Below are 26,932 nucleotides of genomic sequence, written 5' to 3' on the forward strand. Positions count from 1 at the left end.
CTGGAATGAATTGTGCATCCTTAAGTACTGTGAGTAGTCTGCATAGAGGTTTGTTTCTATTATAGAAAAACTGACTTCACCGTTTCCTTCTGCCACTTTGGATATGAGCAGATATGCATCACGTTGAGCGCATTAACGAGCTCTGATGTTTTCTCGGTGTGTGCAGTGCTCAGCGGTCAGCAGTGAGAGCCAGATCTCTGACAGACGAACTGGAGGAGACACGTCGGGCGTTTAAAGAGGCCCAGGAGAGAGCCAGTCGCACCCAGAGCAGCTGCACCAAACTGGTACATTCAACTCAGCCAGCTCCAAATGAGGCTTCCTTTTAAGTTTGATTTATTTTTCATGGTAACTATTTACATATAAATATTCTTTGGTTTACAGAGCAATGAGGTTGAATGTCTGAAGGTTCATATAGGGAGGCTGGAAGACAAGGTAAAGTAGATCAAGTCCAAATGTGTCTACTTTCCATTAGAGAGCTGAAACTGATGTTCTGTAAATGTAATACAAAGTTATTTATGTTTAAACAGAATGAAAAACTCACCTTTGAAAGGACATGTTCTGAAGATAGCCTCAACAAACTGAGGAAGATCAACGCTGAGCTGAGGGTAGGAACAGATCAGTCCTGTGTTGGTCTTGACGTTATGAGTTTGTATTGTGACTTAAACATCTACATGTTCACAGACTGAACTGGAGGAAACGCTGGTTATGTTGATGCTGAGAGACAGAGACATCACGACGGTCAGTTATGAGTTGAGGAAAACTGTCATTTCCCTTTTTTTATATGGTTTAAACTTTCTTTTGAATATTTTTGTGTAGAAAGACATTCTTATGGACAAGATGAAGACCTCTCATGTGGAGAATCACAAGATGATTGAGGTATGTTTAATGCTCAGTCATAAAGCAAAGGAAATATCTTTAAACCCTAAAGGAACTTTGTTGTTATATTGATATACTGCAAACCAAGAAAGGTCATTGTATCATATTAAATCATGAAATAAACTAATTTCAAAAGTACTGCAATGACTTTGATATTAAGCATTTCAAAGTGGACACAACTGAAGTATTAAAACTAACTCTGTTTAGGTTTTGACTGTTATTTAACACTTTCAAACTGTTGTGGTGTTGCAGGGTCTGCAGGAAGAGCTGATGAGATTACAGGAACATTCACACCAAGTTCTCTTGAGGTATTTTTAATTAATGGCACTTTTATCAAATGGAACATGGAAGTGATTGTTGCTGCACTTCTCAAAAGGTTTCTCCTTGATCAACTTTGGTTTGGACTGTACCTCATGTGTACTTTGCTTGGGATAAAACCCTGTGCTGCAACTATATTTCTGTGCAGTAATCAGAGAGATTATTTATTCTCTGGTAATTCCTATTTCTCAAAGGAGCATGACAGTAGTTCGTGGATAGATCAGTTTGTGTGATAATCTGAATTGTAGTAATTTAGTAAAGCATTGCCATAAAGTTGTGAGACTCACAAAAGACACAGTAGCATCTTTCATTAGCCTGTGTCTCTAGATTTAAACCCCACACCTGCAGTTTTACTTAAAAAAACAGGTTTTCTGTTAAAGTAACAGATATGTTAAATATTTGAAAGAAAAGTTTTGGACTATTTCAATTAAAAATGAATAACAGCAAGTGAGAGGAGTAACAATATAATTTATAAAATATCTTAATATTGTGTATGAACGGCACAAATAATTTAGTGTGTTGAGGTTTGATTCTTCTGCTGCACTCTGACAGGTATGACAGACACTGCATCAGTCCTCAGAGTCTCTACAGCCGAGATCCTCCAAACCACCGCTCTCTGCAGAGCGAGATGCAGGACATGCCGCAGGTAGGTATCACTTGATGTTTGTGGGTGAACTTTTCACTGCACTGATCGTCTGTGTCATCTTGTCCATGTCTCTGTTCTCTTTGTCTGCAGCAGCATCACAAAGGTCTGGACGACATCAGCCTCCCATCCCTCCACAAACACAGCGATGATATTCAGAGCATCATCCACAGGATCAAGAGTGAAGAAATAACTAATCTCCTGCACAATAAATACTCTGAGAGGGTGAGGAGAGAGGATGTACTCGACAGGATGATTGTGATTAAACATGCAGTAAACTGTGCGAGTATAAATCGTATTTCTCTCGTGTCTTCTTTCACACACAGGACTCTGCTCCTCTGGAGATGCAGGAGAAGCCTTTTCCTGTCCACCAGCAGCAACAGGCAAGCATCAAGCAGCAGCTTGTCAATGTGTATGTGAGTTTTTTTTACCTCCCTTTCTCCTGTTATGGTAACAGACTGGCCTTGGTTGATGTTAGTCTCTGTTCTGAGAAGCTAAGCTAATAAAAAAGGTGTCTGGTTTTGACAGTGTATTTATGGGCATCTCCATTACGCAACCCATAACAGTTACTGCGTCTTGTGTGTAAGGCTCTACCAGGGCTAAGTGCAGTTTTAGTGCCCCTAGGTAACTATAGACATCACTGTGTGTAAAGGAGATGTTTATAAAACTGTGGTGGTGGTTTTAGGCTGCAGGAGCTCGAGCTGCACAAGTGTATGTGGGAGGAGAAAGGGGAGAAGGTGGAGGAGCATCGGAGAGCCTGGGTGAAGGAGCAAAAGCAGAGCCAGACTCAGATCCCGGAGGCCAAGAAGGAGGCTGTGGTAAACTGGTGGAAAGCCATCAGCGTAGAGGGGGCTAAGACCCGTACAAAAGAAACCAAGTTGATCCAGGAGCTCTCTGAGACACAAGCAAAGCTCCGGCAAGCTGAGCAGATGATCACTGACATGAGGGAGCAGGTCTGCCACCTGCAAGCCTCTCTACGATCTGCACAGGAGTGTGCCGAGCAAAAACACACCAGTAGAGTTCTTTGTATCGACAAGGGGAGCAACACTGAGAGGAAAGAGGCGGACATAACTGTGGAGAAGGTGGTGAAGGATCAGAGAGATGCAGCCGTGGCCACGGATCCTGTGGACATCACAGGGGGAACAGCTCCAGAGCAGGAACAAGCCAAGCTTCAGGTGACCGCAGACAGCCTTCTGGCGACCCTCAGAAGGATGGAGGTGATGGTCAACAACGCCCTGGAGACCGCCGAGCTGGTGAGGGAGAGCGAGCAGAGGGTGAGTCAGGTGAGAGTGAGGATGGAGAGCATCACTCAGAGGGTGGAGGAGGCGCTGGACCGAGCAGCCCACACTGATGAGCAGCTAAATGATCTGGAGGCCAGCATCACAGCTCCAACTCAGGTTTGTCAGAAAACTGTTTGTTTTACATAAGTAACACTTTATTTATATCTTTATTTATCTAAAATCCACATCATTAAAAAAGCACAAATCTTTCATCTACAAAATGTATTTGAGTTTGTGCATGTCTGTGTGTTCAGTTTTCAAATATACTTAATTTATTTTGCAAATACATGCTTTTGAATTTTGACAATATACTTTTCTTTATTGATCGCTACTTCGGTTACTACTAGGAATTTGTTGTAATTCAGCAGTAAGTCTGCTCTCTCTCTCTCTCTCTCTGTACTTTCCTGAAGTCTCCAGATCTCAGTCCGCCAGCTGATCCTGGAACAGCCACCACAGGCTTTATGGCCGAGGGGGATGTGGAGCCTGAGGACGCAGACAGAGCGCAGCATCCTCCTCCGTCTCCTGCAGTCCCTGAAGTCAGTGAGCCTCCACAGCTACCCATGAATGGTATGGTGACTGCTTTATACAAGTACATCTTCAGTGGTATCGTGGTTCTGGGGTTTTCACTGGGCGATGCTGATGAATTAAAGAGACTTCCTTTTATAATGGCGATCCCAGAGGATGTCTGAAAATAGATTGTGCAGATATTTACATTGCACACAACAGCTGCAGCAGAGCGGAGGAAGAGAGAATAAGCTCTTAGGGAGTGTATGTTATCTATCAAAGGGGGCCAGGGGGAAAATTAGGAGAGACCAGAAATAATCTTTTATGAAAACATACTGAGGGTAAAATATTTTTAGCTACAAACTACTTTTCTTTTTTTTTTTTTAATACTTTTATTCTTTGAGGGTTTTTTTTTTATGGCAAAATCATTCTTTTGGTGAGCCATTCATTCCCTGCTCTCAGAGCCTGTGGTAACGCCTGTTTTATATTCATGTTTGCTTTCCTCTGAATCGCACTGAGAAATCTAAAGTCTGTAGTTTGCAAAGTAACAGTGCAAACTTTTAGTTGCATTTCGTGGGGACTTTACAAAAGTCAAAACTCAATTGTTGATTGTAGCACAATCATTGTGACAGCCAGTTGAGAAATTCTTCGACAGATTTTTATTTGCTTTCTGGATGAGAGTTCGTTGAGAAGACTGCTACTACTTCATGGCTATACAAAAAACATGAAGCCACAGCTGATGTCCAGTCTTTATGCTAAGCTAAGCTAGGTAGCTTTATATGTAAATCATAGGATCATACCATTTGATATTCTCCTTTCACAACAAGAAAGCAATTCATATTCAAAATGTTAATCTACTCCTTTAACACATTTATAAGAATCTTTTAGAATTTTCTAATTTCATCACGTTTTTCAGCATCATGCTGCAAAAAGTGTTTTGGCCGAAGTAAGGTTCAATTTTGTTCCAACTCTTCACTAAAGTTAATGAAAAGTATTTCCACATTCTCCTTCTCCAAGAAAGAATTGTCAGTGAGGCTCAGAGGACCGAGTCTTAACATGTAATGGTTTGTTTGTGATGTAGAGGCTGCAGAGAGCCAGTGGGTGGCCTCAGAGGGGGACATTATATTTGAATTGAACAGGCAATAGTCCTCACCATGTGCTGTTGTTTGTTTATTATATAGTCTTGTGTCTAAAGTTTACATTGTCCACTGCCATTTTGCTTATCAAATGAAGCTCCTCCGTTTGAAGTCCGTTGATGTGGATAGTTTTGTATTAATCCAGTGACTGTCTTTGTGAGACCTTTGTGAGAACACCTTGCAACACCTTGCAATAGCAAAAAACATCAAACAGACGACAAAATAAAACATCACAAGGAGCAACAAAGATGGGCCAATACTAGATAATGCAAAGGTAACATGACACTCACAATACTCACACATTATCACAAACAAGACTGGAGTCCATGCTGGCAGCTCAATCGTGGTGTTCTTTAAGCTAACTGCTAGTTCTCCCAATGACATGCAGTGCTAATATGGTCATTTTAATTTCATACCATTAATCATCCCAGTTTAGTGTTAATATGTTAATATAATAATATGATATAATCATAATAATATGATATAATCAAATGCAGACATTTGAGTATGACTTGTTTAAATTAAAAGCACAAATGTCAAAGTCAACATGATTCCTCCTCTGAGGAACACGAATGTGTGTATAAATATTTATGGTAGTCCACATAATGGTGTTTGAGATATTTCAGATTATAGCACATTGGTGAAGCCAACCACTGCCTGCCATGCTTATCTAAGGAGCTATGCTACTAGCAGCTCTAAGGATAGCAGCATTATGAATCAAATAGCATTACTAACAATAATAAATACTAAGCCATTACTGTCAGTGAGTGCTGCGGTGCCCGCTCTGTTTTCTTTGTATTTTGGATGCCATCTAGGAGCACAGAAGAGAAACCTCTATTAAGGCTTGTGGATCTTTTATATGATCCTTTCACCATCCTCCTTTCACCACTAAAACATTGATATTAAATCAAGTTTAGGTACTGTAACATTTAAAAGAATAAAACCCGCCCTCAGGTTTTATGTTGCTGTTTGAAAAGAGTCACAGTCAGGTTGTGTGTAAAGATCCACTGAATGTAAATAATTTAGAAAAGGTGTCTGTGTGTGTGTGAGTGCGTGTGTGCGTGTGTGTGTGTGTGTGTGTGTGTGTGTGTGTGTGTGTGTGTGTGTGTGTGTGTGTGTGTGTGTGTGTGTGTAAGTGTGATGTCGGGAGGAAAAAGCACACTGCTGCGGGTACTTTTGTTCTCAAAGTAAAACCTGGCTGAGATGCTAGTTTTAGTGTCTGATTTGTGCTTTCCAAGATTCAAAGTTCTTGGAAGTGTCACCATTAAATGAGCGATGTAAAATCCTCTCGTGGGGCTGGTACATTTGTAGTTCTTTAATTAATGACCTTAAAAGTGACATGTTGCTTTTCAGCTGTGATGGTGCTCAATATAACCTCTTACTGTAACTGGTGTTTAGCTCTCGCCTTGTTACCATACTATTACAAACCGTTTCCCGAGAGCCCCTGAAGCAGACGACAAGAGCTTTCAACCAGCGGATCAAGCACCTCGTGTACTCAAGATGGTTGCCAGGTTATTGTTGCCCCTAGTTATAGAGGTGGGATACTTCCTGAAACAAGTAGTTCTGCCAATCAGATGAACATCATGCTGCCAGCTTCAGTCTCGCAGGACAGAAAAACCCAAGTTATTTCTTCCCTGTTTGTCTTCTCTTTCTGTCTCACGCACTCTCTCTTACATTCACACATACACATATGCACTTTTCTTTTTTTAACTGCCCCCATGACATTTGCATTGCACATGCTTTCCTGTTAAATGCAAATCAACTGTTTTCACTGTCTTTCTGTGCTCTGGCTCTGACAGGTGGCACAGGACGAGGCGGCGGCAGCGAGGTAAGGCTCCCTCTCTGTTACTATAAAATACAATATTATTTTGGTATGTAGCAGCAGAACTGAATGCTGAATGTGTTTGTGAATGAGTGTGTTTGTGTGTCTTGGATAGTTTTGGAATTGGCTTGTGTGAAAGGCTCTTTTTGTAGGTAATACAAGTGCGACTACATCTATCATACTCACCATTAATCCATCCACTGTTTGACTTTGTGACTAAGTGAATAACCAGGTACATTAGCTTCAGCATTGTATTTTACTATTATTTTAAGGGACTTTATGTAAGTGTTTCCATTTTATATTACTTAGTATTTCCACTCCACCGCTGTTATATCTTCTCCTATGAAGACAATATATTAATACAACTGTTTTGCTATTTTCTATTATAATAAACATTATCCACTCACAACTGCATTGTAATACACTTATGAATTATAAACCATTCATTATATTATATAGGGCAGTAAAATCTAATCAGTGCTTACCAGGATTTGTAGCTTATGTTGCCTTTCAAAAAACAGCAGTGAATTATTCTCAATTTTCAGATAGCAGTTCCACCAACACATAGATACAAATCATCTCATATTTCACAATAAAGTCAAAGTAGAAAAAAGTCAAACAAATGAAAGCAGGTTTGATGGACAAACTTTGTTTCACTTAATGCAGGATTTTTACTTGTATTTATAGGTTGTTGTAATCGTACTTTAGTAAAGAATCTGAATAACTCTTCCACCAGTTTCTTTAAGTAAAACAATAAGTGTCAAACTAAGTTTAAAGCTGATCTTCCCTCTGATTGAATTAAATAAGAAGAACATCTGACTTGTTGGCACAAATTGCCCCTTTCATCAAGCGAGTCCTTCACACTTAAGATCATCAGCTCATATTAATTCAAATTGTAATGCTGTAATTCGCTGTGAACGTCATCTGTGTTTCTCCAAACAATGTGACTGCTGTGCTCCTTTTTATCCACAAAACTCAAGATAATCACAGCACAGAACACAGAAGCCTCCTCACCACTGAAGAGCAGCACAAAGTGACAGAAGTTCAAACAGAGCAGTTTACCAAACAATAATGGACCTCAAGAGCTCGGAAGTGGATCCATCGATTCATCCACGTCAGCAAAGTAAACACAGATCGGACGTGACACAATCAGTCTCTCACTAACGTGCCCTCGCACACAACAATACACAAAAGAGTCTCCCACACCTCCCTCTGAGAAACAAAATAACAAATAACATACTTCTCTAACTTTCCTCAGGTTTTAGTTGAGGGCTGATCAGATGAGCAGCGCACACACACACACACACACACACACACACACACACACACACACACACACACACACACACACACACACACACACACGCACACTCCACAGCAGCCCAAAGAGGCGCACAGAGCCCTTCTCCTTAAATGGTCAAAGCTCCCAGCAGTGAAAGAGAGGTTGCTGCTGCTGCCGCTGCTGAAAAAAGACAGGGAACAGAGGGGACGGGAGAAGGAAGGAGAAGCCCTGAGGATAGAGGAGTTTTCTGAGGAGAGTGACAGTTTGACTGTGGGAAGTCAGTCTGAGCTGGAGAGAGCAGAGGGAGAGAGTGTGTAGCGGTGGACTCAGGTAATGTGCATGCTCTCTGTGAACAGGTTCAGATGATTGGCTGCGTGGAGCTGAGGGGTCTGTGTGGGTGATGGTTTAGGTGGACACATGCAGGTTCAGCTGTCAGTCCTCTGGCAGTGTCTCTGCTGCTGCTCACACTTGTGGATGAAGCTTTGTGGACAGTCTGACTTGTAACTGCTGTCGTGGGTTCATATATTGTCGTGTTTATGTCTCATCTTTGCTTCTCCTTGATGTGAGATCGTGCATTTTTGCAGTCTGTTGGATTAATCTACTCCGTCTCCTGACTCTACATTTCTCTGTGCATCCATTTCTTTTTCTTTCTCACACTTCCTCTGCCCTTTTATCTCAGATTGCGCCTCTGTGGTAACCACTTCCTCTGTACTCTCTGCTACACACAACCAAATTTTAAACAAATCTGGCAAGAGGGAGTGGCCTTATGTAACAGAGGAGGGGAGGAGGGTGCCGGTTCCCTCGTCTCCCCCTGAGGAAAGACACGGCTGGGCTGAAGTGAAAAGTTAATTCTCAATGTGATGGCTCAGTAGGTCAAATACATTTTCTGTCTTCCTCATTGTGCAGGAACAAGGAACGAGTTGTGTTCACACGGTTATCTGGACTCAGGCTTGTATGTTCTGTCCAGTTCCCCCCACAGGAAATAATCTGAGTGATTCAATTACTCTGCAATATTTATCTCAGTCTCATGGTCCGCTGGGGAAACTCTCTGCACCGCGGGGCCTCCTGCGGTGCAGGTTTGCATCTTTGTTTGGGATGAATCCTCTTCCAGTAGCTTCTCTACGTCTGTCACTGTGTCTCGTGGTCACATGAAAGCAGGATTCGAACAGCAAAAGATGTTTAAACCCGTTGAGCTGCGTTTGTTTGGTTAGTAATAAATTTTCTTAGAAATGGACCAAACAGATAAAAGTCAGAGACACAGTTACGTACTGTTCAGTGATTTCTTCATTTTTCTTCTTCTTCTAAATATTCCGCTCCATATTTGGTGACACAAAATGAAATGGAGTTTCATAAATTTAGTCAGTTGTGAGAAACACAGGTGGTTGTTACCAAAGCTACACTGAACATCAGGGGCAATTAGTTAGACATATTCAGTGACTCACTCTTGTTTTTATGTATGCTGATTTCTTTTGATCTAAATTGATAAATACTAACTGAAGAAGAAGACTGAGAAGTCAGTTCTTACTTTCAGGTGTGAGAATCAGATGAAATTACAAAACATTCATGTTTTGTCTCAACAGAAGGACAATCGACAAATCTATAACTCAATAATCTGAAGTAAAACTGCTTTTTAAAGTATCCACACGTCCGTAATAAAAGCTCCTGCAGACTGAGAAAGAGAAGTGTATTTACTCCTGTATCAGAGTGTTCCTCAAGTCAGGAAATATCCTTGCAGCTCACTGGGAGACAGTTAAACAACCCATTTCCTCCCCAGTGCCTCACAGGCCTCGTGTCCCCTATATGTTCCCAAGAACTTGTCATGTTTGTGATGACATTAAGCAGCACTCTGCATATTTTGGCCCTGAATTCTCCGTACAGTTCATGCCATACTTCTGAAATAACTAATAATTCATCACACCTTTCCCTCCACCATCACTCGTGAATGTGACTGTAAGCTCTGACAATAAGAGCAGCCACACCTGTGGTGGTCATGCATATGTAGATCTCTGTGTTTTTGTTGAAATCAAACAAATGTGCGGTACATTAGCATCCAGCGCACTCACCCCTTGTTCAGATCCAGATAGTACTGCGCTTCATCAAAGGGTTAAATCTACTCTGCAATTAGATTTGCATACATTTGTTACTAAAAAGGGGAAGAGCTGTGCGGTCAGACAATAGTTCAAACAAGTTGCACATGTAATTTTTTATTTAATAAGGTTATATTTTATTTTTGTTTAGCCACGGTGTTGATGGGAAACACAACTTCAAACGACTTAACAGCTGAAAATAATTATTCAGTTTGTCAAATGACAAAAAAAGGAACAATTTTGCTAATGGCAGTAATCACTAAATAATAATTTAAGCAATAACGAGAAATATTTGTCAAAAATATTTGTCTTAATGGGTAACTGAATATCTTTGGGTTCTGGGTCAAACAAATCATTTCAAGACTTTGAACAATAGGAACATTGATGAGATGAGGACTTTTTTTCAATGATTTAATCAATGAGATATTCAGAGGATTAAATTCGGATAATTAAAATAATCTTTACCTGCACCCCTGATACAAATGTATAATGACACAAGCTATGTTTTTCTGTCTTTGACAAATATGAATCTAATATTTCTTTGCAGGGACAGTATGATGAGCTCATTGTGCCTTATTGAAGCTCCATCAGCGCTGATCCTTAATACCAACAATATGTGCAGTCTGCATTATCCTGACTTTAGCTAACAATAGCTCTGCTGATCATTCCCAGCCTCTTTCTTAAGAAAGTTTTGATTTGATTGACGTTTTCTGTCTTCTTCTAACCGAACACTGCTTTATTTTGTTTGCTCTTGGCTTTCCACATGCACAACTCATATTTGTTTGTATCGTTTGCCAATCATCATCATTTTATGCTCTAATCTCTGTTATTATATGAATGTTTCTTCCGCCTTCAACTTTAGTAAATGAAGCTGTAATGAATTCACTATTGCGCTTTTAAGAGGAGAAACATTTGGTGCAGGCTCTACAATAGTTCTCCTCCTCCTCTCACAGTTTTTTTCCATAATTTATCTACAAGCCCCTGTGTTTGTTTTGCGCTGTCCCTCAGGAGCTCATAGCCTCAGTCAGCCTATGAGAGCAAGTTACACTGAATGGAGCCGACTTTTATAACAACCCAGTGCATCCCAGTCAGTGTTTGTGGACAAAACAGTACTGCCTGATGAAAGTCTCAGTGTGGGAAGACAAACACACATGGAAGTTGGGCTCTGCAGGCTCAGTCACGTGTTTTCCTCTCGTGAGTGTCTGTTAAAAAGGATAAAACTGTAGCTTCTTATAACTTCTTGAGTCTTTAAGAATTGAGTTCATAAAACCAAAACACAGAAATCTGACACTTTATTATTGCATTAATTTCTTTTCCATCCTCAGGTTGAAGGAAATATATTTACAAACGTAAATGCGTGTCTCTCACCAGAGTGTGCATTCTTAAAGTTTGATAAATGTGTTAAACGCATTTTCTTCCTCATTCGTCCTTTGTGAAATCTCAGCAACATTTCTGGACTTTTTGTTGTTGTTATTGCTGTTTGTTTTGTTTTTGCGGTGCATTATCAATGTACATCAGTGAAATAGAATGAATCCAACAGTGTGATGTGAACTATGTCGCCAGTGTTTTTTGCATGTGCACAATGAAAAGAAAACATGGAGCGGCTCATACAAACCTTGCTCATTAGCACTACTAGTGGTCAAACCTCCACCAGACACCTTTTAATGAATATTCATATTTTTGCAGTCAACCGCAGATGATACCAAAGAATGAGACCTCGGTCATGTGACAGAACAGAACCCCGCGCCTCACTGATGGCATCTCCCTCTTTAGTTTTGATGTCTACCTTGAACTCGGACTGGAAATGAATGTCCTTTCTTTCAAACATCTAAGTCGTAATTTCAAGGCGGATGTTTTATTCCTGGTCAGTTAGTAACAGTCTGTTGCGAAGATTGTTGCAGAGGAACAGAGAATGAAGCTATTTCTGGGTTTGTTTATGGTTTTATTAGTTCTGGTCCATCGTTTTTTTTTTTAGCTGTGGTTTGGCAGAAAGGACCTTCAGTTCAGTACTAACGATGTGGAAGAGTTCCCCTCAACAGTTACTCATCTAATGCTCGTGTGTCTACTCGTGCTTGAGTACTTGTGATGGAGTCTTGATGTGTTTGTGATCTTGCAGCTTCGGGAAGAGGACGAACCCTCACTGCAGGAATCTCCTCTTGAACAAAGTGACCGTAACTCCAAAGAGTCCTGCGACGCCCCGTGTGCTGCTGAACTACCTTTTATTTTCCCGAGCACCCGCTCTCGCCCCCCGCTGCTGCCGGCCATGCCCACCCTGCCCGAGGAGGAGGAGGAGGACTCTCCCGAGGAGCTGGACAGTTCCTCCAGCTCTCCCAGTGCAGTGAGTGCACACGCTGTCACTTTTTAAAGCTCGTGTTCTGCTTTTAGCAAAAGCGTCCGAGTCCATAATCAGTTTGGCCCCGAGAGAACCATCTCTCAGTGTTCACCTACTGAATATGTCCCTTCTTCCGTCAACATGCTCGTTTTAAATCCGCCAGTCGAAGCTTTTGATTGATCTCGGAGCACAATTTTCCCTATCCGCTTACAGATGCCCCCTGCTGTGAGGGAGGCTTTACTGTGCAGAGAAGATCAGAAAATATAAAACGACAAACCGAAATATTGGCATTTGTACATATTTTACGTTTTGTGCTCTGTACTCATATCTCCCACCAAATGTTTACAAACGTATTTCATGCTTCTGATTCCTGCATGTTTTATGAGTCTTTGAAGGCCACTTTGCTTGGCTTTCATAATAAATCTTCCAGAGAAGAGCCACCACTGAGGTTAATAAAGAGACGTGTGGAATCTTCAGCAGACCTCACTGGAGTGCAGGTTGAAGACAACTGTTTGGTTTGGTTTTTCACAAAGTACTTTTCTGTTATCTGGTAAAATGTCAGCTTTAAATCTTTTCAGACAAATTTTGAATTTTTGTTTTGGGCTAAAAATGTTCCCTTCTGAGGCTAAATAAACAACAAAAAAGACTTTAAGACTAGACTTTAAAGTTAAAGTTGAGTTAACCAAAATTTACAAAAACATGTCTTTTTTTTAGTTTTAGTTACTTTCATTTTTGACTAAAGCCTTTTAATTTAAACAATTTACAGATTAGATTGTTTTTGTTTGTTGTCTGCATCCCCTGTTGTCACCCCAATACAACTAACTCATTGAAAAATTGCATTTGAAAAATGTGTCAAGCTTACTTGAGATAATCCACAGACATCATCGTCAACCACTCTGTAGAACTTTTGACAAGGATACTTGCAACATCGCGACATTTCTCTTGAGCTTTTAAAATGCTATTTTTACTGCTTTGAATCAACAAATGACCCCCCCCCCTCCCACCCACCCACACACACACACACACACACACACACACACACACACACACACACACCCCACCGCTCTGTGAAGGCGAAAGTAAATCCAGAGATGAATATCTCACAACCTGCAGCGGACAAATCCAAACTAAATTCACAGTGACAGAGAGGAAGTTTGTCGTTTACACGAACTGAACATTTAAATTATCAACATCCCCAAGATTAGAAATATAAGTTTATTTTTAGTTCAACAATGCAAAGAGTACAATCTTAAACAGGTCAGATTCGGAATTGGATTTCCTGAACATCCCAGAGACAACACTGTGGTAAACCGGTGGATGTCTGGACCTCGGAGAACATTGTGTCCCGCTGCAGTTCCTCATAAACTCGTACTGTAGATAAGACATCTGTGCAGAATGTAATGAAGCTGTGTAATCTGATCATCAGGGCAACACTATAAAAATATCCACCTTTAGTGGAGCCCGGCCACAGCCGATCTGCAGCCTGTCTGCAGTGTTACCGTCAGAAGATTTCCTTTTATAACAAATCTATTGCAAAGATAAGATTTTAGAGGAGCTCTTAAACAATTAGTGTTGGATGTCAGTCGGTGTTTATTTACACTCTTTACCTTTGATAGTAGGACAAGAATTTCATGCTGTAAAACTGAAGTTGAGTTACCTTTCATTTCAAAAGCTGTGGACCTTTCTAGATACAAATAAAGTATCGTTAAGTATCAGTTTATCAGCACTTGTCCTCATTCATCAACAGGTGACAGACTTCTTTTTTGTTGCATTAAAGACAGACGTAAGATTACATTACACTGAGCAACAAAATCCGGACTTTTTTTGTCCCACAAGCTGCAACCGGTGAATCTAGCGCTTTTCACTCTAAATTTGAATCTGTTTTTAGATTTGTTTCTATCAGACCTGGTTTTTAAGTGACAATGTAAATCACATTTAACTTCATCCTCCTTAAGGCTCGTTGAGAGGGTTTCTGTCAAAATCTATTTTAATACCTTTGTTATGTTATTTGATATTGTGGTTCTGTGTTTATTCCTAAAAAAAAGTTTAAAAAAAAAGTTGTTTTTAATCAAATTACCACAAACAAACTGAGTGCCTTTACTGTAGCCTTGTTCTAACTCAGACACTTCATTGTGTTTCATTTTTTGCACAGTGTGCTTCAGGAGAAAGTCGAGCTGTCGTCATGACTACCCCCACCATCGTCTACTCACAGCAGGCTAATATTGTCCAACAAGATGGATGCCCTCTGGAGCAGGCCAGGTAATCCTTCGCCATAAAATTGGTTTCTCATCTTCAGCTGTAAACAGACAGTGTGTCCGAATCGCTACCGTTTCCTCCCTCAGGCCGCACAGTCCCAGAGCACGCCTGGCCAGAAAGACCTCCGGAGGACCCATCACCACAGTCGGTGGGTACACGCACGCAAACACGCTGCAGCTGCGATTATTGAAAAATAAACAGAGAACTATGAGAACAAATGAGATGTTATCACGAGCACCAAATGGAAGCCACCATTTTTATTCTACGGTGTTTCTCCAGAACTGAACTGGTATTAAGTGCACATCTGCAGCACTGTTAACACTATCAACTACATCTACTTCTCAAAGTGCCTTCTTTATCTACAACATCTTTGGTTAAATTTTATTGAAAGATTTTTTTCCAAGGATGAAATAAAAAAAAAAAAAAAAAAAAAACAGAAGTCTCCTGTAGTTTCAGACGAAGCTTCGCAACATTTAGACTAAGTTTGGTCAACTGCATCCTGACAGATGAATCAGTAGGTGTGTCCGCCCACATGCCTCAAATGCTTTCGCTGCTTTGATTGCTTTTGATGTTTAGCTTGTTGCCCTTTTTAGAGGAGAAGAGATAAAAACACAACTGACCTCACTTGGCCAGAATTCATCACCTGACTTATTGGCTCACATCCATCTTTGAGTTATTCCTCGCTGAGACTTTAGCAGGAGGAATCCCACTTAAATACCCTTTAAGACGGTGCTGACTCCAATCCAGTAGCACTCAGACCTTTTAAATTTCTTGTGCTTTAACATTTTTAAAGATGTAAAAAAAATCTACATATTTCAAAGCCTTATTTTCTGATGTTTTGTTAATATGTGGAAAATGAGGCAACTGTTTGTCTAAAAGTGCATTTTTTTTTATTTTTATTTTTTACATTTTTTAATTACATGCAGAGACATTGAAGAAACACAGAATCTAAAGTGTACTTGAGTACGTGTGTGTGTGTGTGTGTGTGTGTGTGTGTGTGTGCGTGCGTGTGCGTGCATGTGTGTGTGTGTATGTGTGTGTCTTTCTCAGACAGCACCGGTAATTTGATCGACCTGGTGAAAGATCAGCTGCCAGAGCTGCAGCTCTCTGAGGAGGATCGCCAGAAGAACCTGGAGCTGCTCAAACAGGCCAAGAAGGTCAGCGACCGCTTCCTGACGCGCCGCGGCCGCCGATCCAGCAGCAGCCTCAGTGACTCCCCCACAGGTAGCACAAGCACATACACGGCCTACAGTCAGACACTGGAGCAGAGCACATTATTCCATTATTCCTCGTGTTATATAAGTCGCATGTTGTCTTAGTAGGTTTAAATTAGTTTTAAAAATATTTCTAACATACATAGTTCTGGTAAACTTCTATACTTTTAAGACTTTTAATGTGTTTATTGCATAGATATGTTGTTGTTTTTTTCCACAGGTCTTTCTCCACCTCCAACACCATCATCCTCACCATGTTCATCGAGAAGCAGCTCACTGACCGTGGCCCCTCAGACTGGTTTGTACTTCACTCTTTGTCTGGGTTCTTCAAGTGTATTAAATTTATAACTTTTTATTTTTAATTTTTTGACAGTTTGAATCTGTGAGAATGATTTATTTGATGTTTTCTGTAGGACCCTCAGAGGCAGCTCAAGCCAGCTCCCAGTGTGTTGGTCAGGTAAAGAGATTGTTGTTATTGTACATAACAGTTGTCGCTCACAATGCCGTCCAGTGTAATGAAAACATTTCCTGTTGCATGCTCATTTTTCATGATTAAAACAGATGGCATTCATTTAATTTCTGCATTTATTTTGTTTTGAAATATTGCTCTATTTTTTTTTTTTACCTTATGTAAAACACTTTGCCTCACAACCGCATTGTCTTTAAAATACAAACCTACCTTAAGCATTCAAAATCCGCCAAGCCTGATTTTAATCAAATCAATAACTCAGTAATGATTGACCCAAGTAATACTTATTAACACAAGAAAATTGGTATGTTCTCTTATAGCATCTGGAGGTGCCGTCAGTGAGGGAACAGTGTGATGTAGCGAGCCAGGACCAAGAGGTCAGATTAACAGATGACTCACTGCATTTCTTTTTATTAACACAGATATGATAGACTTGTATTGTCTAATGGACACCTGAGAGAGAAGTTTGTCTAAGATGGAAGTCTTGAAAAGTCAATTTAGGCACACGGTCACCTTTTGTTAACACCCTTTGACTTTTCCTCTTCTCACTCCATCATAAGTTCAGAATCCAGATTTGTCCAGGACTTTTAACATGAATTTAAACATCTTAGCGTCATTATTGTGAGCCTGTTGCAAAGCTCGTGTTAGCATTTAGCTTAGAGCACATCTGTGCTAAATGTATTAAGAATCGCCATTATGCTTTTTTAACCTCAGGGCAGGCTGTTGGTGGACTGGAAGCCCACTGAGAAAAGAAAAGTGTCCTCTGGAACTCTAACGCCTCGTTTTGCTGTGCAGAAGGAGAACTGTGATCTTGCTGTGCCTAAGAGTCCTCCTGCAGTCAATAAAGCAGATGAAGTTTCAGGTCGAAACCCAAACCAGGCCCCAGCTACAGGGGTGGCCAAGCCTGTCCCCCGACCACCTACTCAGCAGGCCCCCTGTACAGCAGAGATCAAGACCATCGGGGCCTTTCCTCCACTAATGAGAGCAGTTTCCTGGGATGCTGTAGGCAGCCTTAATTCGAGAAACGGACCACCGACTTTTCCTCCTACAGTCGAGGAAACCTTCTCGGACAAACCCAGGGATGCTGTCTTCAAGTCCTCAGGGTACAAGGACCTCCCCACGCAGCCGGGGAGTGTGCAGAAATTGTCAAAACTCAGAGAGGTAAAGCAGCAGGTGGCACTTTACTGTCATCTTTCCCTCTTTTTGTAGTCAAATATCCGTCTTGTAAGATGTTGTAAGAATAATACAACATATAAAAACGCTTTCTTCGTGTGTGTGTTTGTGTACACAGGAGCACAAGCTGATGCGTAACCAAAGCGTAGTGGGATCCAAGTTACCAGACTTGAGTGAAGCTGCTGAACAGGAAAAAGGTAACAGCCTGTGATTTCCCTCCTGTCATGTACGTAAGACAGAAAGTACTTCCAGCAGTAGATTGAGCAATGTCACCGAGGGTGTGCACATCCTGAATCTCAGGGAAAATCTGTTCCAGTCAGAAAATGATGATGACCAGTTCTTGTGTTTTTTTCCTCTGTCACACATTTACTGGCAATATCATAACTTGGGAAAGAAATGCTGTTTTCATTTTCCATCAGCAGATGGCATGATTGTTAAAGCATGTGAGCCAAACACTGCTGGATGAAATGAGGAAGTTACTCTGTCAAAAGAGACAGAGATGTGTTGCATGAGGTTTTGCTTGGATTTGACTGCTTTGAGAACGGACCTAACTGAGACTTGACCACCCAAAGACTTTACTCAACGTGAGATTTGAAAGCCAATAACTGTATATATGTATTCATATGATACCAGAGTGCAGAGGTAATGAGGCATATCAAGAAAGCCTTTAGAAATGGGTTTTCCTTGCTTATGCTGCTGATATTTCAGTATTTATTATTAACACGTAACTGATATTGAAAGAAATGTGATTTTACATCAACTTGAGCAAAAGGTCTGGAATTACCTGAGACAAACAGACTAGGTAATTCTGTTGAGGCCTGATTTATGCGGCGATGTGTTGGCAGGTCCTTCCCCTTCTCCAAACTCAGCCAGAAGTGAGGCGACGAAGGAGAAGTTGGACGCCATGCCGAACATTTCAGACGTGATGATGAGAAAAATGAAAATTCACCGGGGTCTGCCGGGCTGGTGTGTAGCAAACTTTTACCATTTGAGCCACTTTGTTTTGCCTAATAGTTCACAATGTGCCCTCCTCATGTCTGACTTACTGTTTATGACTATGTACATTACTTACCTTACTAACAGTAATTCTCTGATTTCTTTCCAGTGCTCCGCCACTGACTGAAAAAGAAGTTGAGGTTGGTGTCTGATCTGTGAAGGTTATTTTCTAACATTTAGCTACACATCCACAAAAGCATAAAGCAAATCATTCCCATTCATAATGAAGATTGGAAAGTTGAGGACTTTGTTCATGCGTGCAGTAGTTGATTTTGTTTTCTCTATTTTGATGTGATTGTGTTTGCTTGCAATTTTAAGAGTTTAACATTTTTGCTATTTCAATTGTTTACTTTTTTTTCTTTTTTTTTACCAAGAGTTACATGAGAGGATGGATACCACTGTCATGTCTATCTGTTTATTATGAAGCCCATTAGTTTATCTTAGCATAATGACTGAAAACAAGGAGAAACAGAGAGCCTGGTCTGTCTCTAGGTAACAAAATCCACTTATGCACCTCTTAATTAACATGTTGTATCTCATTTGTTTAATCTGTTTAAACTTGTTGATTCACAAGAAAGCATATAATCAAATGTACAGCTATTTCTTTAATGATTCTTAAGACACTTTCTTACATGTGCTGCAGAAAAACCTGTAAAAGTAGTAAGACACTACTTATTTAACAGTTGAACATTAAACAGTTAAATAGAAAAAAATAGAAATGTCATGTTCTCCTCTCTACAGAAGACATTCCATTATATTCTCTCACATTCAAAAAGATCCACAGTTATTAACTGTACATGAGTTATAATACAAGAAGTCATAAAATTGACTCACAGCAGTAATTTGTTTGTTTTGAACAGTTCAAACAGTGGAAGCAGATGGATTGTTTCTGAACCGGTGCCACACGCAGCCCCATGTTTATAATAACTTGTTCTGTTGCTTAATTACACTGTCGTCAAAAAAAACGCCTGCCTGGGTTTGGCGGTGTTGTGTCAACAGGAAAGTGTTTTTCTGTTCCTGATCAGACCGAAGAGACTCGCAGTGATTTCCTGCGAAGAAAATGCAAACATTCGTGACGCTCTCAGGCTCTCGCTGCAGCCCCTCTCGCTGCTCCCTCTGGGATGCGTCTGGATCAGGACAGTCAGAGGTCATACATTTCCTCTCAGCTGTGTCCCATGTATGTTGGAAAACTGTGCAGACTGGCTTTGATCAACACAGCAAAACATCAGGAGGTCAAATGTCAGACTCACAGCTTGTTCCCCATGCTCGTCTCAGGGCTGCTTTATGCTCCCTCCCACGTGAGCCCATAAATTAAATATTAGTTACTGAAAAGACCTCACTGACTCTCACTGAGCCTCTCATTGTGTGTGTTTGTTGTACCTTGGGGAGGTTTTTAGGATTTATTCCAAGGACCTGGTGTGTTGCCATCCCCAGCAGCTCATCTGCATTTTAATGTGTTGCTTCATGTTCCAATCTGAGTGTTATATTGCTGTAACTTTCCCTCCACAGAATGCATTTGTCCAACTGTCACTGGCATTTCGCAACGACAACTACACTCTGGAGACAAGACTCAAACAGGCAGAGAGGGAGAGGAACCTGACCGAGGAAGACACAGAGAAAGAACTAGAAGAGTTCAAAGGAGCGCTGAAGGTCGGTCCTCGAAAACAGTAGTTGATATTAACTTACCAGAGAAGAAGAGTTCCCTCTGGCTCTTTAGTGCGCATTCATCTGTTTAATGTTTTCCTGGAACTGTCCCACAGTAAATATTTATCTGGTCAGTGTAAGAGTCTAGCACCAGGTACAAAAGGGACGTTGATGTAACCTTTGTTTTCCTGAGATTTTTTAACAAGATCCTGTTATGTTTTTCTGCAGATAACTTCACCACAGTGGCAGAACCTGGAGCAGCGTGAAGCCTATCAGCGCCTCATAGAGACACTAGCAGTGCTGCATCGACTGGCCACACGGCTCTCCAGCAGAGCAGAGATAGTTGGAGCAGTTCGGCAGGTGCACTTACACACACACACACACACACACACACACACACACACACACACAACAATACAAAAGTAGAAAATAAAGCACGGTGCAGGGACAGATGACTGCACAGCAAATTCACATTTTTGGAATAAACTCTCTCCGAGTTCAAATCAACTCTTTTTGCTTGTTACATGTGAGACCATCGAATTCACTCTCAAGCAGTGAAAGGAACTCTTTTCTTGGAGTTAATTTTTAACACTTTTCAGTTGAACCTGAACTCTGGGAGTTAAAACTCAACTCCCATGAAGAGTAAATTTTCCTTTAACCTTGAGTTGTTTGAATATGAAGTCTTTCACAGTGTTAACAGTCAACACTTAAAAGTGTGTATTATTTGACATTTATGGAGTTACAATGTCATCACACTATAAAGGTTTTAGGTAAGACTGACAACAAGATAACAACATACTCATCTCAAATTTGTATTTAACAATTATATGCAGTGTGCAACAATCAATGCTGCATGAAATCTTTGCATAACAAGGTGCAAAGTAATCGTTCCTACCTTGTAAACTTATGGTTTTGAATGATAGCCCCATTTTATTTATCATTATGTCTTCATTGAAATATTAATAAACAGCATGTTTTAACAAAACTAAATATAATTTCTGCCCATCACTTAGATTTAATTTGGTTGCTTTAGATAGAGATAGATAGATAGTTACTTTATTAATCCCACAAGGGGACTTTTTTTTGCTACAGCAGCATTTATAGATACAGGAAATAAATAAAATAACAGTAAAAAACATTAAATATAAAAATACACAGTGTATATAATAAAATAGAATAGAATAATTCAATTAAAACTAACTAAACAATAGTGCAAAGTTTTTTTATATTTTTTTATATTTAAACAACCAAGAAAACAGACAACCAACGGTGTTATTGTTGTGTGATGGATTTTGCCAGAGGTGAGTTATTGTTCAGTCTTGTTGCAGTGGGCAGGAATGATCTCCTGTATCTGTCCTTATGACAGCGTAGCTGGAGGAGTCTTTTGGAGAAAGTGCTCCTCTGTCCCTGCAGCAGGTGGTGGTTTATTCTCAAAAATTACAATGAAATAACTAAGGCATCCTGGGAAATGCTAATACAGCAACAAAGCTGTGCGGTCAACACCGGGAGTCGTGTTGAATCATGGTCCTCAACACTCAGCGAATGAACCCCAAAATATTACACAAGCTGTAGTCTAACTTAGAAAATAAACTCCCAAAATTAAACTCTTTGTTTAACTCCAGGATATTTCACTCCAGAAATGTGCTGTGTGTACTGAGCAAACATACAGGACATCTTAGGGTTAAAAACATGCTGTTATCTTCAGGATGTTTGGGGCCGCTGGATTGCCTGTTAGGCTGCGTTTGAAAAATAATGTCTGGCCTAATGTTGGCCAAAGCAAACCTCAGAAAAAATACAAATCTGCTGTTGCTGCAGTACAAAGGTCTTTAGCTATTTATAACCCTGAACCACTCACATGAATTACTTCGGTCTTTTCTTTGCACAGCTGCCCATCTATTATTAACAATCTAATTATAACGTGCTAGTAATTATAGGCTTTGATCCCTTTGATCCATAGAAGTCTACTGAATGACTTTTAGGTTTTCTTGACAACAAATGTAGAAACATTCATAATGTCAGAGCTGACAATCTGTGCATTCATGTTACGTGTTGTTTTTTTGGTTTGTTTGTTTGATACACTTCTTCAATTTCTTCATTGTGGATCGTATTTGTTGACATACTGTAGGGATATACGAGGAGTTAGGATTGGGTTAAGACCAAACCAAGAAAGTAAATTTGAGAAAAATACAATCAATTGAATTTTTCCAAGCTGTGTCAGTATTTTATGAAGACAATCATAGAAGTAGGGCTTCCATAGCTAAATGCACTATGTTTGTTAGTTGATTCTGTAGCAAGATATTCTTCTTTAAAAATCTGTAAACTGATGGGAAAAGTCAACGATATGTTGGGCAGCTGTAAATTGATAAAGATTTGTAGTAGATATATGCAACCCAATAACTTGTGTATTTTGCTTTAAATATTGTTGCGCTATTCCTGCCTTAAAAATGTCTCTGTTAAAAAGTTGTAGGTTTCAGGTAAAGAAACTCCGGTTCCTGTGCTCATACATTGTAAGCCGGCCTGTATGGACTGTGTATTTATTGTCTAACAGGAGAAACGCATGAACAAGGCCACGGAGGTCATGATGCAATATGTGGAAAATCTGAAGCGGACGTACGAGAAGGACCACGTAGAGCTGATGGAGTTTAAGAAGCTGGCCAACCAGAACTCAAGTCGCTGCTATGGAGGGTCCGTAGACACTGGAGGTAAGACCACACTAATGATCACAAAGCAGGTAAACATGGAGAATTAAACTCAGCCAACCTCACCTTATATTTTCCTCTAAAAGGGTTTCATGCTTTTAACTGTATAACTTTGACTCGAGGCGAGGGTTTGATAAAGCATGTGCTTTTTTTAGCGCCACTGCTGGCTCTCTCGGAGCATATTTTCAGCAAGGAATTTTCCACACTAACTGGAGTATCCTTCTGCTAGATGGGAAAAATACAACATTAACTGAATGGTTTCTGTATTGTGTTGTTCTTTGTTTGTCATCTGTTAAGATGATGGAGTTCCACGGGCATCAAGATCAATGTCACTCACCCTTGGAAAGGTAAGGATTCAAGTTGCTCTTCTTTTTTTTCTCAGTTTCACATGGCTATAATTTGAATATATGTTGACTTTTGACTGTTAGTCAATCAAAACAAGTAATATAAAGTTACAACCATGAACTGGCCATTTGTCACTACAGTCTGCTATTTTAAACAAATAAAGAGATAACAAAAGGTACACGTCCCATCATCCTTCTCCTTACGTATAGTACTCTGAATGACCAAACACCATCACAACAGAACACCTTGCTGTCAGAGTCCAGGTTAGCTTTGGTTCCTAGAGTTTCCAGAGGTAGAAAAGGAGGCAGAGCTCTTAGGCTCCTCTTCAGTGGGACCAGCCCCCGGTTTGGACTCTTGAAGTTTTTGGATTAGCCTTAAAGCTTTCTTATTTTGATGATTTCTTTAGTTAGGGCTGTTGACCCTGTTTTGTGTATTTATCTTATATCTGGACCAAGCATCAACTGCCATGCTAGCAGTTTTTTGCAGCTGTACTTAGGCCCAGCAGAAATTAGAGCTTAATGATCACCAGCTAAAATGTTCACAATGAAAGGGTGTGCTTCAGATACTTTACCATAAATATGAACCTCATAGTGACACCAGTGAGAAAAAAAAAACAGGGGATCTGCAAAGTTGTTAGTTAAATCATCAAATTGCATGATTGTTATCCATTGATCCATCTAACAGTTGCAGAAATAAATCGTCCTAAAAGTGCCCTCGTGCTTTACTGATATTTGTGTACTTTTGTTTCACTTCTTTCACTTTTAAAAGTGTGTAATCTCCCAATATCACCCTCGTGCCTCTGTTGCTGTAAAGGACACTGTTGCATGTTCTGTCTCCTTTTCACCTCTGTAGGCTTTGCCCAGACGCAGGGTGAGCGTAGCGGTGGTGCCTAAGTTCAACCTCCTCAACATCCCGGGTCAGACGCCACCCACAGCTGGCCCGGGCCCCAACGTTGGACCGGCAACTGGTGCCGCTCTTCCTGTACTGGTAAGTCTTCCTGTTCTGTTGTGAACTGATGGGAAATGAGGTATCAAGCATTTGATTCAATGACGCCCACACTCACAAACTGGCTGCTGAATGAAAGTTCATCAATGGGTTGGAAACATATTCAGCTCTTTTTGGACATGAATGGTTTTACAGTGTTATTCCATTGTCCAAAAGTATAAACCTTATAGTATTGCTGTATTTCACTGGTTATCATATGATTAGCTTTGAAAATGTAATGCACTAAAAGCAGAGTCTGGTTGGGGCCCCTTGTCTCGATGTCTGTGCAGCCCAGTATCACAACAAAATGCGTAATACAGTGTCAGTGTAATGTTTTGCCTCACCAAAGTATGAAAACTGCACGCACATATGACCAGGGTCGAAGAGGAGGTCACGTGAAGAAGGTCATGTGACAAAGGTCATTTGAGAAAGAGGCAGGTTGGGGGTGTTCGGATGAAACAAACCCACGACTTCCACCCAGGAGTCTGCTGTCATGGACTGAGCGGTGTATTACATGCTTTGGTGTGATACTGGTTTGGTCTGAGTTGTTATCATTTTTCCCTCTGAATTTCCAAAATGGTTTGATATAAATAACAGCTTGTTTTTCCTGTTTGAGCCTCCAAAATGTAAAAGTTAAAAATATTTCACATCAAAGATTACTTATAATTGTTTGGTTGTTAGAAGACAATAATATTCTTCAAGCTTCTCCTCCTCAGTGTGAAGGGAACGATGTGAAAGCCAGCGCCTCCACAGAGGCCACACAACCAGCAGCAGAATGGTATGTTTTGGGTGCTCATGGTGTTTTGCTCACACACTCAAACACACACACACACACACACACACACACACACACACACACACACACACACACACACACACACACACACACATAATTGACTGCATGTAAGTCACATACCACCGCTTGATTTTCAAGGCCATTCCACGGTTCTGGAAACAATGGGCCAAGAAAAAGCCTGAACCTCTAGTCATTCTTATCCAAAGCATTTTGTGCTGCAGCGGGAACTTTGGCTTGTTTGTGTGACCTTCAGGATGTGTTTTACAGTGCAGAGAAAGCCTCAGTGAGGTAGAAAATAACCCTGAAAGCATGAAAAATAATCAAACCCTGCTGCAGTCCAGGGATACGGTATCCTGGTGCTTAATCTAAACATTAGTCAAAAAGTTTGACAAAGCCCAGGCACAAGGCTCCAATCATATTGTGATTCTTTAGTGAGCCTCAGTAGACCTCTCAAGTGTCTGAGCTAGATGTTCTGTGAGGGGAATGGAAATAACAAATGTTACTTTTTGTACTTTCCGTGCTTCTGGTGGTGTCGGTAATTCACACCCCCAATCAGTCAGCACTGCAGCCTGTCCATTAAAAGACAAACCCACAGTGTTGTGATGGAACCGAACTGTGCACTGTTTAATAATGTCCACTGTGATAGTGGTGGTGGTGGTGGTGGCCAAGGCTGATTGTTCTTTCCTATCTGAAACAATGCAGTGGAAAGAGTGCGTCGGAGCAGGAAAGTGAGCCAGCCAAGCCTGCAGTGAACATGGAGGAGATCAGAGCCGAGATCAGAGCCGAGCTCAAGGCGAAGATCGAGGAGGAGTCGTACAATAAAGGGTGAGGCCTTCTCGCTCTTGTGCATCGTCATGTACACAAACAGACAATGATGACATTATTCGTGGTCATAAATCACCACATTTATTTGATGTCCTGAACATTTCAAATGCAGCTACCAAGAGGGAATGAAGCAATGCAAAGCACTTCAAGACGAGAAGCGAGAAGAGGAGAACGTGGCAGAGAAACTGCTGGAAATCAAAAATAAGGATGAAGAGAGCGGAAAGAAGCTGAAGAGCAGCAGGTAAACTGAATCTGCTCTGTAAAAAAAGAGAAATATGGAGCATTAACTGTATGTTCATCTTTGACAATAAGCACAGCAAATTCCCAGTATTCAAGTTACTTTTAAATGCAATACTTTACTCTCCAAACAGTATTTATCAGTCATCCTGCTTTTTTTGTGATTTTGCCCCCGTTTGCCCCGTGATGATGCTGATTATCAATTAAAGATACTCTCCCCCCCCCCCCTCCCCCCATGTTTTCCATATTGGACACATGTGATCACATGTATGACACATGTTTACCACATGTTGCAACATATGATAACGTGGGGAACATAAGTGGAAAGGTTTTCACATAAGAATCTACACTGGCTTCGCAGATTACAAGGCAAGGCAAGTTTATTTGTAGAGCACATTTTAACAACAAGGTAATTCAAAGTGCTTCACATAAAACCATTAAAAGCATCAAAACATAAGGCAAAAGAAAAGGACATTTAAAAAAAATTAGGAACAATGATTAAAACATTAAAAACAGTGATTAAAACATTAAGCAAGCTAAAAATAGGATAGAAGTTTAAGACAGAAAATACAGTAGTAAAATACACAAATGCAAGAAATGAATCAACATCTTCAAATCAGGTTCAGTGAAAGGCAGAAAACAGAAAAGTCTTCACTCTTGGTCTTGATTTAAAGGACACCATGAAATGTTTCACATGAAACATGTGAAAGTCATGTGGGTTTTCTGTAAGGGCTGCTACTTTTTTATATAAATCGTAAATAGAGGACACAACAACACAAACATTATAAATCATAGAGAAACTTTTTATATACTTATCAATGAATGGTAAAGCATATGACCTAAAGAAAAGGGGTGAAATGAAATTTTAAAAAGTAAAAGTGAGAGATTAATGCTCATACCAATAAATATGAATGATATCACAGTTTAAGTAAAAAAAAAATCAGTCTTCACATGGATCTGCCTTGACTTTTTTGTTTTATTAGTTTGCTGCCACAGTATATATTGAGATATATA

The 26,932-nt window shown here is 40.3% G+C and overlaps 1 protein-coding gene across 6 annotated transcripts in view; it reads left to right on the top strand.

Moving 5' to 3' along the window:
* Positions 1 to 26,932, top strand: part of LOC138213140 (inositol 1,4,5-triphosphate receptor associated 2-like) — a 32,637-nt gene that overhangs the window by 2,800 nt on the left and 2,905 nt on the right. For 3 of the 6 annotated variants that reach the window (XM_069174033.1, XM_069174035.1, XM_069174036.1), the window contains 31 exons: positions 167 to 284; positions 382 to 432; positions 528 to 605; positions 682 to 738; positions 817 to 876; positions 1,129 to 1,184; positions 1,747 to 1,840; positions 1,931 to 2,062; positions 2,164 to 2,249; positions 2,523 to 3,234; positions 3,528 to 3,684; positions 6,557 to 6,585; positions 12,065 to 12,286; positions 14,433 to 14,539; positions 14,623 to 14,684; positions 15,587 to 15,760; positions 15,971 to 16,048; positions 16,164 to 16,207; positions 16,540 to 16,596; positions 16,934 to 17,380; positions 17,511 to 17,589; positions 18,238 to 18,358; positions 18,498 to 18,528; positions 19,898 to 20,038; positions 20,261 to 20,392; positions 22,581 to 22,734; positions 23,029 to 23,078; positions 23,929 to 24,063; positions 24,777 to 24,838; positions 25,559 to 25,681; positions 25,794 to 25,922. In XM_069174033.1, coding sequence (XP_069030134.1) covers positions 167 to 284; positions 382 to 432; positions 528 to 605; positions 682 to 738; positions 817 to 876; positions 1,129 to 1,184; positions 1,747 to 1,840; positions 1,931 to 2,062; positions 2,164 to 2,249; positions 2,523 to 3,234; positions 3,528 to 3,684; positions 6,557 to 6,585; positions 12,065 to 12,286; positions 14,433 to 14,539; positions 14,623 to 14,684; positions 15,587 to 15,760; positions 15,971 to 16,048; positions 16,164 to 16,207; positions 16,540 to 16,596; positions 16,934 to 17,380; positions 17,511 to 17,589; positions 18,238 to 18,358; positions 18,498 to 18,528; positions 19,898 to 20,038; positions 20,261 to 20,392; positions 22,581 to 22,734; positions 23,029 to 23,078; positions 23,929 to 24,063; positions 24,777 to 24,838; positions 25,559 to 25,681; positions 25,794 to 25,922 — 3,978 coding nt within the window. Of the gene's footprint in view, positions 1 to 166; positions 285 to 381; positions 433 to 527; positions 606 to 681; positions 739 to 816; positions 877 to 1,128; positions 1,185 to 1,746; positions 1,841 to 1,930; positions 2,063 to 2,163; positions 2,250 to 2,522; positions 3,235 to 3,527; positions 3,685 to 6,556; positions 6,586 to 12,064; positions 12,287 to 14,432; positions 14,540 to 14,622; positions 14,685 to 15,586; positions 15,761 to 15,970; positions 16,049 to 16,163; positions 16,208 to 16,539; positions 16,597 to 16,933; positions 17,381 to 17,510; positions 17,590 to 18,237; positions 18,359 to 18,497; positions 18,529 to 19,897; positions 20,039 to 20,260; positions 20,393 to 22,580; positions 22,735 to 22,886; positions 22,968 to 23,028; positions 23,079 to 23,928; positions 24,064 to 24,776; positions 24,839 to 25,558; positions 25,682 to 25,793; positions 25,923 to 26,932 lie in introns of those variants that run through there. The other 3 variants (XM_069174037.1, XM_069174038.1, XM_069174039.1) reach the window with 3 other exon arrangements.

The sequence above is a fragment of the Embiotoca jacksoni genome, unplaced genomic scaffold, assembly GCF_022577435.1.
Source record: "Embiotoca jacksoni isolate LCO1_2020_lvr unplaced genomic scaffold, fEmbJac1.0.p SCAF_6, whole genome shotgun sequence".
Lineage (NCBI taxonomy): Eukaryota > Metazoa > Chordata > Actinopteri > Embiotocidae > Embiotoca > Embiotoca jacksoni.